Raw genomic sequence first — 15,050 nt, 5'->3', positions numbered from 1 at the left:
GATTTAGGTGTCATGCTTTAAATTTTGTCAAGAAGCTAATTTATATTTTTAAATATTTTAGTCTTTACCTTTTGATCTTTTTAACTAGATTTTTTTATTCTTTTAACTTACAGACACACATGTGTGTCTGTCAGGTCAGTTCAAATGCACAAAGAATCAGAAGTGCATTCCAATAAATCTGAGATGCAATGGACAGGATGACTGTGGTGATGAAGAAGATGAAAGAGACTGTCGTAAGTTATGTTTAGAGAATTTTCTTTTGAAAATTGTAGCCGGTTTTAAACAAGGAACCAAAGTAAAATATGTAAAATACTGTAAATGGCCTTTCTGTAAAATTATTTGGGGAACATATAAAACAGTTAATTCGCAGGATACTTTGATGTACAATGCTTTATATGCAAGAGAACAAACTAAACTGTCATTTATTAACTTCATTTTTTAAAGTCATTGCAAAGAAGAGAGGTGTGTAGACAATTAATTTCAAGCATTTAATTGGGTTTCTGACTTAGTCTGAAACATCCATTTTACTCTTAACCACCTCACAAATGACTCATCCTCTTGAGGCTTTCATCTGCCATGCCTTGCAGCAACACATTTCAATAGAAAAAAAATATTTCTGCATCTTTTATTGGAAAAGATGTAGATCCGTAGCTGCTCCTACATCCTTTTTCTTTGATGGGTTTTTCTACCTTTTCTATTCCCTCTCTTCTGGAGACTTCTTCATTAATTTGCCTATGTAACTTGATTTCCATTTACTCAATTTTTAATATGTTTTACTTTTTTAAAATTCATTTTCACTCCGTATTTCTTAGGTGTAAGTAGAGAAAATATTTTCGGACTTAGACCTGTATTGAATAGCTTGTGTCTTTGATCATTTTGTAATTAAAATGGTAGTGCTGTCTTGAAATACATCTCCGTCCTTTACACAGTTCGTTATTTGGATCTAATGCTGATCTAAGGTGCTTATTCCTATTTTCCAAATTAGCTTTCTCAAGGTTTACATATGCTGCATTTCTGCAAAGAACATGGCCTTCTCCAAGGGAAGAGTTGCTAAGGATACAAAGGCTTTGTTGGTGGTCATGTTTAATGGCTGTCTTCCAAAAAGCTCAGCAGAGCTGCAGCCTCGGACAGACAGCATTATATGTTGGTTTGCATGTTACGTTTCTTTAGAAACTGATTAAGTGGGGTCAGGTACACTGCTGTGGAAGATAGGGGAGATACTGGGTTTTTTTGTTACAAAGAACTGCACATGGTATACGGAAGATTCCCAAAACCTTGAGGTGTAGCTGACAGAAATGAAATAAAATGAAATCAGAGCAGTGGAGTGTGCAGCGCAGCAGTACTCAGGGACTGTGGGAGGGATAGGGTCAGGATCAGTGGTGATGGAGCTGAAAACTTCTTGGGGATTAGTGGGGATAGGACAGTCTGCTGTGACATAAAGCAAGCTTTGAATTGTCTGAAACTCAGCCATCAACCCACCTGCAAAGGCACAGTGCAGAGCGGGGGAGGTTAATTGTAGACATTTTTTATTTCTGTTCTGTCTTACCAAGGCTTTATTAGCTTCTCTCTTAAGAAAGTTAAGAGTGCTAGTTTAGATTTTAACAAAAACTCAATTGTGCCTTCTGAAAAATCTCCAGTTGCCTTTGTGGAGATTATGAAAAGGAGAGGTTTTAAATAGGTCTGCCGTAAAGTTCATATTGACTTGGGCTCCTGTCACAAGGCAGATAACAACTGAGATTATCTGTATCATTCTAATTTCATTGGACTAGATTCATAAGATAAAGACATTTTTTTCAGATCTACGACTGTTTTGTTTTATATATCAGGTGACCTTGAGATAGTCACATTTTGTACTTAAGGCTCTCTGTATGTAAAATGGAGGTAATTATGCTGATCTTCCTTGTGAAGCCCTTTGGAATCCCCTGGTGAGGTGTCCTAGCTGAGAATCAGTAGTATTTTTTTTTGTAAGTATAGTTAGCAGCATAGCTGAGTCTAAATGCTTTTTAATTCCAGCACTGTAAATTTATGTATGGAAATGTGACAATGAAAGATATAATGCACCAACTTTTAACAAACCTTTAATATTTCATCTAGCCAAATCCAAGGAGCAAGAATGATAACATCAAGGAGCAAATTGCTTTTCAACAGGGACAGGAAAGTTTGTTTAAAAACGTTACGGAGTTTCCTAGGTAAAAGTGGGACAAACGTTCATATGGGAAAACATGATTTGAGAATAGATCATGCTGTTTTCCACCTATGTTCAATTCAGTTTAGAACAATTTGGAGGTTCTCGTACACATGCTTGTCTCAAAAGAATTCCTTATGGATCTGATCACAAATAGCTTGCTCACAGCCCAGCCCAGATAGATGTCCTTTATTCATCTTGCCTCTATGCTCTCAGTCGTAAGACTTTAAGAAAAAGTAAAATCTGGCATATATGCTTGTGAGGAAGCCGATCTAGAATCATGTGAGTGCACTGAGGAGGATCTTTGTCACTAAGTGACTGTTCTAAAGTTAAAGCAGTTGAGCTTTATCTTGAAGCATCCTGAAAGAATAGGGTGAAGGTTAGCTGTATCTTTGCATCTGTATCTTGCTGTAGGATTCATTCAAAAAATTGTTCTGCTTAAATGATAAAATGAAATAAACGTCAAACTTTTCTCACCATTTACCCAGGGCCTCTTTTAACACAGAGCACAGAATTCCACCAAAATTGTACATAATTTTGATTACCTTTTCGATCAAAATACCGAGAGCTGCCTTAGTCCTTGAAACTGACTTTCAGAATTGATAGCTGGTGTCTTAGGAAGTTAGGAAAAAAAAAAAATCTGACCGCTTTTTACTAAAGCGGTTTGATTTTATCAGTGTTAAATGTATTTGTTGTTAAAATAATATCTCAATAGACACTTTGTTTGTTAGATTCGTTTGACCTTACTGTTATATATAAAATTATATAAAAAGAAGACAAAGTTACAAACAAGGTAAACCTGAATGCTGTTCTCTTACACGTTTTGTGAGGCTAGAGCTATCTAATTTCTGAATTTTGAATCCTTAATATTTTTTTATTTAAACCAAATATTTTTAATATTAGAAGAAATTTCAAGTTGTAATTTGGAATCCTTTTATTCAAAGCTGAAAACAGTTGTTCTCCAGACCATTTCCAATGTAAAACAACAAAACACTGCATTTCAAAACTGTGGGTGTGTGATGAAGACCCAGATTGTGCTGATGGATCAGATGAAGCTAATTGTGGTGAGTATTTCAGCGGTTTTGAATATATTACTGTAGCTTGACATGTTTGGAAAAAAATAGCAAAAGGAAATAATCATCCTACTTAATACGTCCTCTTTCAATGTATGAAAATACCCATCTGATATAATAGTTGTATCTGGCTTATACAGTTCTTGTTGAATGGTAATCTTTATATAAGCATTCTATAAACTTCATATTGTACTACTACATTATTGGCAGGAGCTGTAATGACCATCTCATTTGGAACATAGTGACATTCTTGATTTTTCTCACAGTATTGTCCAGTTCCTGTCAATTTATTCTGCATACTTTGTTGCTACTGGAGTTCATAAATAGTGAAAAGTGTAATAATTTGCAAATCATGTGAGTTAAGATTGGCTGTGCAGAAGGGTCCAAAGCAGATTCCAACTTGACATGATCAACTTTTGCTTCTCTCTGTGAGCTCAGGGAGTTAAGTGCCCTAACACACCACTTGACAAACTTTACATCCCCATAGGACTTCTCCAAGAACCCCTGATATTTATGAAGCTTCTGTACTTACATTTGATAGCTTGAGTAGGCAGATCCTCTACAGAGAAGATCAAGGATAGAATCTCACCATTACCAAACCAAGCCTTGCTTTCTGTCAGATTTGATACAATATCCAGAACTACAGTGTTCTGCCCCACTCAGGCAAATTTTTTAGAACATAGGTACTAGCCTTGAATCCAAGAATTTCTTTCATTGCTTCTTGGAAGATTCATTGTTGGATCACAAATATAACTCTACGGTTTTTAGCATGTTTCTGATTGAAAGAACAGAAGAATTGATTATGTTTCTGCAGAAACAGTCAAAATTACTTTTTTTAAGACAATACTCCTAGAAAGTTGAAAGTTTAAGCAGTTTTCACATTGGTCTGTATGTGGTATTTATGCCTAGTTTGGTATTGATCATCACTTGGAAAAAAAACAGATCACACTGTATAGTAGTACTAGCTGTTCTCAGTCATTGCTTGTGTTGTTGGAAAGTACTGAGTCAGCTATTTTGGTTATTGGTGAAAGAAAATAATAAATATAAATATTCCACCTGGGAAATGGATTGCAGATAATCAGAATCAGAATAAGTGGATCAGTACTGTTGGAAAATCGCTGAACATGGAGATCAATGCAAGATGCACACTCACCAAGTGCGGAAAAACTTGTGGAAATTTCAAGACAGGTCTATAAAAGAAAAAGCTGGAAAAATGTTCTGAGATGAAAGAGAATCAGAAAAATAGTTGTACAGAACATTTAAAGCTCTCACCATTATTCATCCATGCATCAATAAACGCTTTGATGAAACAAAAGTCTGGACAAGTTTACGCTACCTATGGGACAACAGAATAACAAAATTACAGGCTATAATCAAGAACAAAGCACTGAGCCAAATCTCCATGGGTATGTTTAAAGCAATTGACACAAGCACATGTACAAAAATGTTGGAGCTGGTAAATATGCCTAGGAAATTGAACTTTCCCTCGACACTGAAAATCCAAGACCATTGTTTGAGTTGTCATGAAGAGGAAACTAATGAATCATATAAACTGGAGAGAAGTTACAGTCCAAGAAATCATTTGGCTTGAAGAAACAGTGAATACAAAGGAAATGAACTTTTGCCACAGAGACTCTTTGTGTCCTCTTCTGGGCTATTACAGAACCACCCCCGCACAGCTCACCACCTCATCCACTTCATAGGTGCTTTCTCCTGCACTGTCCCCCATCACCTTTATCTCCAACATGCCATTTCTTTCCAATTCAGACAGCATTCCAAGCTTCCAAACTGTGGATTCGTGTTTTGAGTAACTCGTGCAAGTCCAACTGATACAGCACAAAGAATCTTAAAAAAAGTCATTTAATAATACCTTTAAGACACAAAGTTAAAAAGAAAAGAGGAAAAAAAAAAAAACACAAACTACCAGTGAACAGGAAGATTTGTATTTGTAATGGGTACTTCACTGTGATTCATCATTTTAGCCAATAGAAATAGTAACGTCAAAACTACTCAAACAGCTAAACAGTGCAGAGGTGCACTGCGTGCAATCCCAAGTTCAGTGGGTTTTTCAGTCATAGTGTATACAACTGGTTTTGCTGATTCATATCTAAGACTCATCTTGCCTTTTATTCTGTCTCTGGCAGTGACTGAAAGCTAGTATCTAGGGAAGAATATGCAAGCAAAGCAGGCCTGTAATGAAACTTCCCTGGGATACTTTTCCAGCCTCTAACAATTTCAGAATCAGAGATATTGTGAGTCAAATATGTCTCTGTATGCAATAACCCTTGATGGAGTTCAGTCTTTTGTAGCCTTTGTAAAGTTTCCACAGCTTAATTACATGCCTCCCTGAAAAACCACCTACATTTTTATTTTAAATCTGCTAGCTGCATATAATGCTCTTAATTTTTATGTTGGAGGAGACAGAACAATTTATCTGTATTCAAAAACTCTATGCCACGCACAGTTATGTGCACATAGAACAACTAAGTCTTGACAAGAACAGGGTGAGTTTAATCACATTTTCAAGTTTTCCATAATTTTAGCATTTGAAATATGTTTAAATGACCTTATTATAGCAGTAGTTTTAACACAATTTAGTCGTCTGCATTTTGGTGTTTTTCTTTTTAAATGTAAAGGTGATTATTTTTATGAATAAAGTTTGATAGAATTAAATTCTGAAGCTGCAAGTGGAGTATAATAGAGATCTACATATGTTGATGCTAATACTAACGTGTTTTCATTTATAGTTCATTTCTAAAATGCTTACAATGCAAAACTGGTATAAAAGGTAATCTCTGTTTGGCTTTAGTGCTGCATAGTCAGATCTGTTTTGTTTAGTCAACACCTGTTGCTGTGTTATTGGGGATACTACATTGAGTAAATTTGTTAGAAGTAGTCTGAATGTAATTAGTCTTCTGTGGTTACTTTCTGACTCAGACAAATGAGGTAGAATTAGCAAATGTATGTAGGCTCTCCAGAGGAGGGCCGCAAAGATGATCCAAGGGCTGGAGCACCTTTCCTATGAAGACAGACTGAGAGTTGGGGTTGTTCAGCCTGGAGAAGAGAAGGCTCCGGGGTGATCTTATTGCAGCCTTCCAGAACTTAAAGGGGCTACAGGAAAGCTGGGGAGGGACTTTTTACAAGGGTGCGTAGAAATGGAACAAGGGGCAATGGCTTTAAACTGGAAGAGGATTGATTTAGATTAGATATAAGGAAGAAATTTTTTACATCGAGGGTGGTGAAACGCTGCAACAAGTTGCCCAGAGAAGTTGTGGATGCCCCATCCCTGGAAGTGTTCAAGGCCAGGTAGGATGGGGCCTTGAGCAACCTGGTGTAATGGAGGGTTTCCCTGCCCATGGCAGGAGGTTGGAACTAGATGATCTTTGAGGTCTCTTCCAACCCAAACCATTCTATGTTTCTATGATTAATGAGGGTATGGCGTTTTTCAAAGAACAATAGATAGAGTTAATGCCTGCTTTCTGTCCAGGCAATTAAAAGAAGCCATTAGATTATGGTAATCCTTGCTCATGACTTTAATGCTTTACATCAGAAAAGATGCTATTTGAGTTAGAATCTGCATAAAGCTGTGTGTGGTCTTGGAAAATTTGTATAGTTTGCTTTAAAGGCTGTATGTGTTTCAGGTCTTTATTAGCATAAAGTGTCAACATGAGTATGGCTGCTTTCTGCTTCCTCACTTTTGTAATATTAATTTTATTTTTAACCTAAAGTCAAGTAGTTTTTTGTCTGATGATGAAGAATATGTTCTTTGAGACATTTGAAGGATGCGTTATGTAAGCTTAAACTTCCTTCAGCAGGCTTAGAATTTCCTGTGTCCAGCAGCCCACCAATTCCTACAACAACTAGTTGATCCTCAATCAAAAGCGAGTTTCTTTTCATTTGGGATTTATCCCTCTCAGGCACACGTGTGCACAAATGCACACACATATGGAGTTAAAATCCCCGAACGGCAGAGTAGTGCAATTAGTAGCAAAATACTATTTTACTTAATAGGGATTGATATTTGAATCAGAATGCTATCAAGGTGGCTATGTAATATTTTGGTGTTGGTTTGTTTTATTTTCCATTTAAGCTTTCATCTTATTTTCTTCATGCTCATTTAGAATTATTTCTAAAATAAAATCCTAGTTCAGTATGCACAAAAGATGAACCCAAATCAACCAGCAGCTACCTCAGGCAGTCAGCAAATTTCTGAGAAGAAAAAGGACTCATTTTGTGGGCAGATATGTTAATGGGAGATTGTAGACTTTACTAGAAGTATTTAAATAAATATAGGGTGGATTTCTGGTTTGAAACATCTTTTGCAGAACTACGGAAACAAAATACAAGTGTGTCTTGGTTTTGTGGGGGTGTATTTTTATGTTTTGTGATGTTAAATATTTTTTAAGTGCTTGCCAATGCAAATATGTGAAATGTCATGATTGAAATGTCACAGGTGCTCATCTTGAGAAACACCATAGGAAAAAGTATTGTGGGAGAAAACTACTTAGAATCACGAGACTGAAAGAGAATAAGGAAGAAATGCAAAAGGCAGTATTGCAATTACCCAGTTTTTGAGTGTGCACAACTGAGCTGCAACACCATTTTCATCCACCTTCTTGATATTCAAATGTAACTTTGATTTATCTCTCTAGTTCCAGAACCACACTTAAAACAAAGGAAAAAACCAGCAGTTTGGGTCATAGAATCAAATCTAATAACTCTAATTTCTGACCCTTTCCATTTCACAGGCAGAGAAAGTAAGTTGATTTCGACTAGTGTTTCAGTCTTCCTTCATTCTGTCAGTTACTAGAACTCATTGATCTGTCGTGATAGCAGTAGGAAGCCTGAACTGACATGCTATGAAATAGCCTAATGGAAATTTAAAAAATTTCTGTTGAAGTATCATCACGGTGACATGTAATTTTAAATATGTCATTGAAGCTTTTACAAGGCAAACTTTTTTTTTCCCCCAAAGAGAATGTCACTGGTAACTTTAATTTACTTCATTTCGTCTCAGTCATTAGAATCTGAAAAAAATTACTCAAGGAAAAAAAAAAAACAAACGTGAAAAACCACAGGCAGCTCCTTCCTGCTGTAGGAGTTCAGGATGTTCATGCATCTCACAGAATCACAGAATGTCAGGGATTGGAAGGGATCTCAAAGGATCATCTAGTCCAATCCCCCTGCCTGAGCAGGACCACCTAGATCAGATCACACAAGAACACGTCCAGGCGGGTTTGGAACATCTCCAGAGAAGGAGACTCCACAACCTCTCTGGGCAGTCTGTTCCAGTGTTCTGTTACCCTTACTGGGAAGAAGTTCTTCCTCATGTTTAAGCAGAACCTCCTGTGTTCCAGCTTATATCCATTTCCCCTTGTCCTATCATTGGATGCCACTGAGAAGAGCCTGGCTCCATCCCCATGACAGTCACCCTTTACATATTTATAAACATTAATGAGGTCTCCCCTCAACCTCTTCTTCTCCAAGCTAAAGAGACCCAGCTCCTTCAGCCTTTCCTCAGAAGGGAGATGCTTCACTCCCTTAATCATCTTTGTGGCCCTGCACTAGACCCTCTCAAGCAGTTCCTTGTCCTTCTTGAACTGAGGGGCCCAGAACTGGACACACTATTCCAGATGTGGCCTCACCAGGGCAGAGTAGAGGGGGAGGAGAACTCTCTTGACCTACTAACCACACACTTTCTAATACAGCCCAGGATGCCATTGGCCTTCTTGGCCACAAGGGCACATTGCTGGCTCATGGTCATCCTACTGTCCACCAGGACCCCCAGGTCCCTTTCCCCTGTGCTGCTCCCCAACAGTTCAGTCCTCAACTTGTACTGGTACATGGGGTTGTTCTTACCCAAATGCAAGACTCTACACTTGCCCTTGTTGTATTTCATTAAATTTCCCCCCACCCAACTCTTCAGCCTGTCCAGGTCTCTCTGAATGGCAGCACAGCCCTCAGGTGTGTCAGCCACTCCTCCCAGTTTAGTGTCATCAGCAAACTTGCTGACCATGCACTCTATTCCCTCATCCAAGTGACGGATAAATATGTTGAACAATACTGATCCCAGTACTGACCCTTGAGGGACTCCACTGGATACAGGCCTCCAACTGGACTCTGTCCCATTGACCACTACTCTCTGGCTTCTATCCTTTAGCCAGTTCGCAATCCACCTCACTATCCGATCATCCAGACACCACTTCCTCAGTTTAGCTGTGAGGATGCCGTGGGACACTCTTCAAGAGCCTTTGTTTACAGTGCTACTCTGTAAAGCTCATTGAAAATTTAATGCATGGAGAAATTCAACCTCAGTTTAGCATTATATGCTTTATAATGTTTTACTTTGTATAAGTCGACTTCAATCCAAGAACGCGAAAATTTTTAAACCAAAATGCAAAGTTTTCTGTCAGATATGATTAGTCTTAAATTATTATATGCAAATGTAACTTTTGAGTAATATATATTTTGTAAATTTTCAAATAAATTTTCTTGTGGTTCACTGTGATCTGAGCTTTTGTAAAGCAGTCTTACAGAGAAATTCAAGGTAAAGTCAACGCAGTTTTTGAGATTCAGTGCAATAATACCCTCTCTTCAAACTCATTTGTGATCACTTCTGGATTTCCTAATTTTTTACTTTAAATGTCAGTATATGCAGTCCATATTTCAGTTTTATCATCAAATTTATGAACATATCTCTTTCGGTATGAATGAATAAGTAGGATCTTAAAGAATGGTATGAGAAATAAATTATTTCTGAAAGTAACATTTCAAGTATTATGGTTGGTTCTTCTTAAATGTATCTAGGAATATTGTCATGTCACTGTTTAGTAGCAGTCTTCCCTGTTTTGATTCTTTGCAATGATGTAAATGATTTTCATCTTAATTACAGATAAAAAAACTTGTGGGCCTCATGAATTCCAGTGCAAAAACAACAACTGTATTCCAGATCATTGGAGATGTGACAGCCAAAATGATTGTGGTGATAATTCTGATGAAGAAAACTGTAGTAAGTAACTTTTACTCAAGTACATTTTAGAAGGAGTGGAGTCAGTTTAGCAACATGTAAGAGGAAACTTCCATATTGATAACTGCTTGTGTATGTTTTTTATACAACACCATCTGATCCATTGAAAATCACCAGAATTGAAAATGTCCCTTGCTGAAATTCTCCAATTTTTTTTCATTCTTATAAAAACCTTTAATTCTATATCAACTATGCAAAAATACCTGAGCTATAACTTTTCAATAATCTGATGAAATAAATCAAAATAAATACTGCAATTAGTTTGTTTTTCAAAAAGTTACATATTGTATTTCTTCTCTCTAGATAAGGATGATAAAAACTGGTCATCAAATAAAGGATTACCTTCCCATTACATTCATTATATTTCTGAGATGATTTGCCTTGTGTTGTGAGAAGTCCATTTCTGTAATAATCACATAAAGTAGATGTTGTTATTCAAAGTAGCTCAGTTAGCCTAATTCTCCCCTACCTATGAGGAACCTGAATGCCTAATAAATCTCTGTCATACCAGTATTGATTAGTTAATTTAGATCTGGCTTTCAGGAAGAAATGACAAATTCTTAATGGTTTTATCTCATAATCATTGTCTTCATAAAATATTTTGAGAGGGAAATTCCACAAATATACTGAAGTGCCTTCTCTTCAGTTGACAATTTCTGTTCTTTTTCTTTTGTACTTAGAAATTCAATATCTTGTTGTGTAGATAATCTTTTATGCATGTTCCTGATTGTATATCACAAATACATATTGAGTATCTTCAAGTTAAGAACCTAGAAAGCTTAATTTAGGCATTCTAATGCTGAGGACGTGCTGTCTCCCTCTTTCTCGAAGACGTGGTGTCCGTAGGTACAGGATGTCTGAAGGCTAGCTCATTCTGCTTGGAAGGTTAAAGTGGATTTGTTTGCCTTTTAATTACTATCTACATTTGAAAATGTGAGTTACTGCAAGCAATAGCGCTGTGGTTTTCATGAGCAAGTGTTTCATCTAAAGAGGAAAATGTCCTGTGGCTCAGTAATCGCTGAGCCATTTATTGTTATACCCCAGGTGAGGGGGTTGATGCATAAAAGCTTACTTAACTTTGTGGGAGGTTTTACTTAGGCATTGCTTATTAGTGCCAGTGGGATTTTTCCATTTTCATTTATATTATAAATTCCAAGAAATTGTTTTATGTTCTTTTATTCTCATGTAAAAATGAGATAAAGACATAGTTTTGCTGTAGTAGTGTTAATATACATAACTAGATAACCTTTTAAAAAGTTGAAATTTAAAAAAAAAAAAAGAAAACTTCCACAAAACATCATTGCTGTTTGCAAAATATGTGTCAAGCATCTCATTTGAAATTTGCCATGTATGGACTGGGATTTATTTATCACCCAGTGTGTGTGTGTATATATATATGTACACACATACATAAAATTTTCTTCCTTAAAGTTTACATTATCATATTACAAAATGATTTTTGAAAAAAAGAAAGTTCAAATAATAAGGGAGCAATCTATCGTTTTTTTGGGGAGTGTTCTTAAATATTTATTAAGCTTCCCATGTTTGTGTACACATGAATAATTAAGTTATATATGCTGTTCTCTAGCCTTACAGATAAAGAAATCTGTAGTTAATTGTAATGGGTGGAATTAGTGAGCTGAGAGTACCCAAATGAAGCTGGTGCATCAGACTAAAGGCCGGAGTGGGGAACTGTAGTTCTTCAGCTTTTTTCATTTTTCTTTTGCTTGTCAAATGTACACTTCACTTCTAACTGTTGAACCCATACGCTGCTGATTAAATTAAATACAGTAGGCTGACACAGCTATAAAATTCCAAATCTTGGAAGCACTGGGAAATAGATAATACAGTTCAATTATTTGAAATAGATGTATAAAATTCTTTATAGGCTCTCAAGCCACTTATAGAATAAAGCGTAATGAAATATATATGAAATTAGAGCTTCAAAAGCATTTGACAAAATGTACTGCATTGCACATTATGATAAGTTGTTTGTAGCATACCTGAATATACAAAGGACTCGTCAGACCCTGTTATATCAGAAAATGAGTTGTTTCTCAAGAATGCAGAGTGAATTCATGGCATTATAGAAATTCAACTCAAGTATTTACGTTTCTCTATAGAGTTTCCTCGCGTGCACACAGAGCATCCTGGTGAAGTTATCAGAAGTGAAACAGAACACGTATTAAAAAACATCACAGATGGATGCGGAAAATTGTTAGTGGTATAATGCAAATAGTTGTGTCCATTATGACTTTGTTATTTAACTGTGTTTATCTTACAGTCTACGGTTCTTTAACTATGTTTGGACCCTCTCCAGTAAGAGTTATTAGGAATGTTCTAGGTCCGTACTGAGTTAGCACTAAGCAAAGTAGAAAGCATTTTTAACTCTTCTGAGTTAATATCTTTTTGGAGGAGGGATTTGCTTTCAGAGTTTATTTGGATTTTTAAAAACAAATGAGAGCAAAAATAGCATTTTCTCTTTCAGAGGACCTCTAAAAAGGAAAATTCCATAGTAATGACTATCTTATTCCTGCTGAATAGAAGGCACCAGTAATGCTTTATTGAACATAATTAAAGAAAATACAACAGACAGTAAACATTGAAACAAAGCAAATGTAATAATGCTGCAGAAAGATGTAAATTCAGTCAGTGTAAAAATATTGCTTTTGCTAGAGAATCTTCTCAATGCTGTTTTTCTGCTTCTAAAAGTTGTCAAGGAATCAAATTAGTTAGTTTTGTCCTGGGCTAAGTTTGTATCCCAAATGCAATGAGAACTCATAATTATTTAATGTTTAAGTGAAAACATTTTAAATTATCATATTGAAAGCAACGAAGCTGGAATGTCTCATAATGTCATCTTGAGTAACTTTTGAGGGGACAGTGGTGTAAATTGACATTTTTTACATTGCTTAAGTCTCAGCTGATTTGGTGCAAGTCGGACAATGGTTAGTGTCAGTTTGCTAAAAGCAGCTAGGTGTTAATGCTAGCCAAAGGCAAGCGTGCTACTTCAGTATGATAAATTCAGTATGATGTGTGCAAAGGGTTTCTTCTTTTATATACAGCCACCAGTCTTGTGCCCAGATTAACAAAGAACAAGTGTCGTCTTTGTTTTGGTGAAATACAATTCTAAATAAAGTTATCGAAAATAAGTAAGTGAAGAAAATCTGCAGTTAATGCCACATTAACTATATGAAAAAACCCACCTAGGACCACTGTAATTATCTCATGTTTACAGGCATTCATTCTGCAGGATGGTCCATGTTACTGTTTTTAGCAGCATGGTAACTATAGCAGAATTATAAGGAAGGTTGTTTTTGTTTTTTCCTCCTCTTCCATTCTGTGTACTGTTTTTGACTGGGGTAGATATAGTTTTCCTCCTAGTAGCTCCTGTGGTGCTGTGTTTTGGATTTGTGACCAAAGCCAGCGCTGGTGACACACTGATGTTTTAGTTGTTGCTGAACAGTGCTTGCGCAGCACCAAGGCCTTTTCTGTTTCTCATGCTGCCCCACCAGCGAGTGGACTGGGGATCTCAAGAAGCTGGGAGGGGAACACAGCTGAGACAGCTAACTCCAACTGGCCAAAGGGATGTCCCATACCATATGACATCATGCGCAGCAATAAACAGCTGGAGAAAGGGAGGAGGAAGGGGGGATTTTCAGAGTTATGGCATTTGTCTACCGAAGACTGTTACACGTGGTGACTCCCTGCTTTCCTGGAAGCAGCTGAACACCAGCCTGCCGATGGGAAATAGTGAATGAAGTGCTATTTTGCTTTGCTTGTTCACGCAGCTTTTGCTTTACCTGTTAAACTGTCTTTATCTCAACCCACAAGTTGCAGAACTTCTACCCTCTGAGTGGCTGTGTGTGGCTTAACTGCCCTCTGGGGTTCGCTCACAACGTCATGGTCATACTGTTTCACTGATGTTATTTTAATGCATCATGCTGGATACTCTGGCTTGGCTTATTGAAAGATTTCAACTCCAACACAACCATCTAGTAATAGATCTGATGAATGCTTATTCATCACAAGAAATTCCTCAAAAGCTTGTGATTTACTGCCAAATGTAGGATTAATCAAGAGGTCAATATATGCTTCTAATTCATTTTGATTGAAGTGCTCTCATCCCATGTTTGTATTGCTGTTGTTTGTTTTTCTGTGTACAAGTTCCACCTTTTATAATATATGAATTAGTATCGCTAAATGTTGGATTTGTAACACTTGTTACAAAACATAGAATTCTCACACAGAGCAAACATATAAAAAGGACACTATAAGTTTGAACTTCATATCCTATTTTAAGAAAAACAGTTATCTTTTTTCCCTCTGACTTGTGTATCAGTACATCATCTCCTAAAAAAAATCCTTTCAATTCATGACATAGTGCAATATCAATGTCTATTAAATGCAAAATTGAACCCTAAACATGAAATAGTTTTAAATATTTCTCATGAGATCCGTTTCTTGCTGCCGTTGAAGTTAATGACAAATGTCTGTTGGCTCTACAGATTATTTTCAGACTTTAAAATGTGAAAGAAGTAGATCATCTTATGTGCTGTGTTTCAAATAAAATTCTAATAATTCGAAAATGCTGTTCTCAAGAAGGACTTTCAGTGCTTTTATGAAGCAGAAGCTGAAAGATGCTGTCCTTCATTGGTTATGCAGAAGTCTATTTATACTTATTCCTTTCACTAACAGGCTAAGCACTGATGGGAAGGTACTCTTCTGTGTTCATATGTAAATCACAGAGATGTATTCCAGCAGC

At 36.6% G+C, this 15,050-nt stretch overlaps 1 protein-coding gene across 1 annotated transcript in view; it reads left to right on the top strand.

The window, feature by feature from the left end:
- LRP1B (LDL receptor related protein 1B) overlaps positions 1–15,050 on the top strand; it is a 583,373-nt gene that overhangs the window by 494,920 nt on the left and 73,403 nt on the right. Inside the window, exons 65-67 of the mRNA XM_086616175.1 lie at positions 114–233; positions 3,130–3,249; positions 10,151–10,267. Coding sequence (XP_086472301.1) covers positions 114–233; positions 3,130–3,249; positions 10,151–10,267 — 357 coding nt within the window. The remainder of the gene's footprint in view (positions 1–113; positions 234–3,129; positions 3,250–10,150; positions 10,268–15,050) is intronic.

Source organism: Tauraco erythrolophus, chromosome 8 (assembly GCF_009769465.1).
Source record: "Tauraco erythrolophus isolate bTauEry1 chromosome 8, bTauEry1.pri, whole genome shotgun sequence".
NCBI lineage: Eukaryota > Metazoa > Chordata > Aves > Musophagiformes > Musophagidae > Tauraco > Tauraco erythrolophus.
This window is presented reverse-complemented; position numbering and strand designations above follow the sequence as displayed.